At 61.0% G+C, this 2,451-nt stretch overlaps 1 protein-coding gene across 1 annotated transcript; it reads left to right on the forward strand.

Moving 5' to 3' along the window:
* Positions 1-940: 940 nt before the first annotated feature.
* On the forward strand, positions 941-1,789 carry LOC121160075 (transmembrane epididymal protein 1-like). Its single transcript, XM_040985766.1, has one exon. It carries the CDS (start codon positions 941-943, stop codon positions 1,787-1,789), a length of 849 nt encoding a protein of 282 aa, XP_040841700.1.
* The last annotated feature ends 662 nt before the right edge of the window (positions 1,790-2,451 follow it).

The raw sequence follows: 2,451 nt of genomic DNA on the forward strand, positions 1-2,451 counted from the left end.
TGTGGCACCCCATGGCAGCAGCCCACCTGGCCCACGCAGCCTCTTGTCACGGCGGTCAGGCCCCACTAGTGCCATTGCCACAGCTGCTCCAAGGAAGGGATGTGCCAGGAGGTCCAGAGGGGAGCTCGTTTATGCAGGTGACCATCGTCCTGGACAAGTAGATTTGCCACAGCTTCAAAACTGAAGATACAGCCATCTAAACCCAACTGCCCCCCAGAGCAGGTCAGCACAGCAGTGGCATGACACACCGAGTGAAACACTGGCAACCAGAATGAGCCCCTGGCCCCTGTCCTGGCTGCCCACTCCCGTCCAGCTCCTGTCGGTGTCCCCAGGAAGGCAACCATGATGGCCCACGTGCCAACGTGTAGCCAAGAGGGAGCTCCTGGTGTGTCAGCCTGACCCAGGCCTGGCTTCTGCGGCCATCTGGGGAGGGAACCAGCACATGAAAGATCTCTCTCGACTCAAATAAATCAATGGATATAACCTTGACACAGGATTTACGAGTGCTGCTCTTTGGAAACAGCAGGATAGAGAAGCATGTCCTCCATGGCAATAGCCTTCCCGGACCCTGTGTCTGCTGGCCCTGGCCCGGCACTTCCAGCCATAGGACCTGCTGATGGTGGACAGGGTCCCGCAGCCTGGACAGGTGTCGGCAGGAGGGGCCCGGAGGTGGGGAGGGGTCCAGGATGAGGAGGGGCCTGTGGCTGAGGCCTGGTCCCCAAGAGTGGTAGACAGGCACTGGCCACAGGGACCTGTCACCTTCCTTGTCAACGCTCAGCTGGGCATCAATGAAGCAGAGCGAGACAGGAAGGAGAGCAGCCTCCCACCCAGCTCATTTCCCCAGGACAAGGCTGCCGTGGGTCGTGCCAAGGACATAAGTGCTGGGAGCTGGGGTGCCCAGCCTCTCACATCTGCCTCTGGGCAGAGCTGCCTGGGACCGATGGGTGGCTTTGAGGGGCACCTGTACCCGGGGCTGTCCTTTCTCCTCTATGGGCTCCATCAGGCACAGCTGTTCTCCAGGGCCCTGATATGCAACTCACCTGCCCAGCACCCACCATGTGGTGCCTGGGGCAGGGGGCCATGGGCAAGGCTTTGGCAGGTGTGTGATGTAGGCTTGGTCAAGATTCTCAGCGCCTGCATCTTGGTGGCCCAGGAACTGCACAGCCTCCCCAGACCATTCGCACTGCTAACCAAGAGGTACCACCAGAGGGACTTCCTGTTCCGTAAGCAGTGGCAGCATGTCACCCTCTACGCTGCCTTCCTGCTGAGTGGCTGTGTAGACGTGGCCAGCCAGCACGTGCTGGCATGCCGCCGCATGGCGCTGGAGCAAGGTGCCCAGGCCCTGGGCATGGCCGTGCTCCTGCCTCTGATGCTGTCCCACATGCAGGACACGGAGGGCGTGGAGCTGAGGTCTCACCTGCTGCTCACACAGGTCATGTTCTTGCTCACACTGGTGCTGACCGCAGAGCTGTGGGTCCCCAGTGAGTTGCGACTGCAGGCGCTAAAAGCCTTCCTGTGCACCCTCAGCGGCTCCTGGCTCATGCAGCTGGCCTTCATGCTATATAAGCCCATGTCGGGCTACAAGTGGATGGACGATGACCAGAATGACCTTGCGTTCGTCACCACTGCCTTCTGCTGCCACGTGACCTGTGTGGCCATCCTGATGCTCTGGATCCATGGCTGCTGCTGGGTGTGGTACGGCTATGTCTCTGCCATGGCCCGGGCAGGTCAAGCGCAGTCCCAAGGGGCCCGCGGGAGCACCTGCAGCTCCTCCCTGCTCCTTCTGTGAGCAGTGTGGAATCTGAGCCACAGCTGCCCCAGGCCTGCCCTGCTCAGGGCTGTGCACCTGAGCCCCTCAAGGATGGATCTTGCCTCCAAGGATGTTGGAATAAATGGCTGCATCTGGTTCTTCCCTCACAGCCGTGGCTCCCCTGAACCCATGTGGCCTGTTCCCCAGGTGCTCCCCTGAGCCCCAAGTCCACTTCCAGAAGGGATGTGGGTGAGTGATCTCAAACCCTGGAACCCTGGACCCTGAGTGCCAGCTTCCCTTACCCCGGGTAGGGCGGGGGTCAGACACCTCATGGGGACAGAGCAGGACAGGGGTCCTGAGGGCTCACCACCCTCCCACTTGCTGTCTGCTTCTGGGGGTGTCCTTTGTTTCTGGGTGGAGGTGCTGCTGCCGAGGGCTGCACCTCACACCTGGAGCTGGGGATAAGCCTCCAGGGTGCAGTGCTTCCAGGGCGCTTAGATGGGGTCAAGCCCTGCCAGGTTACTTGTGTGCATGCGCATGTGTGTGCATGGGTGTACATGGTGTGTGCATCTGCACAAGTGTGTGTGCACACTTCCAGCTCCCTGGATCCTGGCTCAGTGGGGACATCCTCAGGGTGAGAATGAAGTGAGCTTTGGGCACGGTCCGGAGTCCCCACCTCTGCCCAGCCCTGGACTTCCCCT

Source organism: Ochotona curzoniae, unplaced genomic scaffold, assembly GCF_017591425.1.
Source record: "Ochotona curzoniae isolate NIBS_2020 unplaced genomic scaffold, NIBS_Ocur_1.0 contig_430, whole genome shotgun sequence".
Taxonomy (NCBI): Eukaryota; Metazoa; Chordata; class Mammalia; order Lagomorpha; family Ochotonidae; genus Ochotona; species Ochotona curzoniae.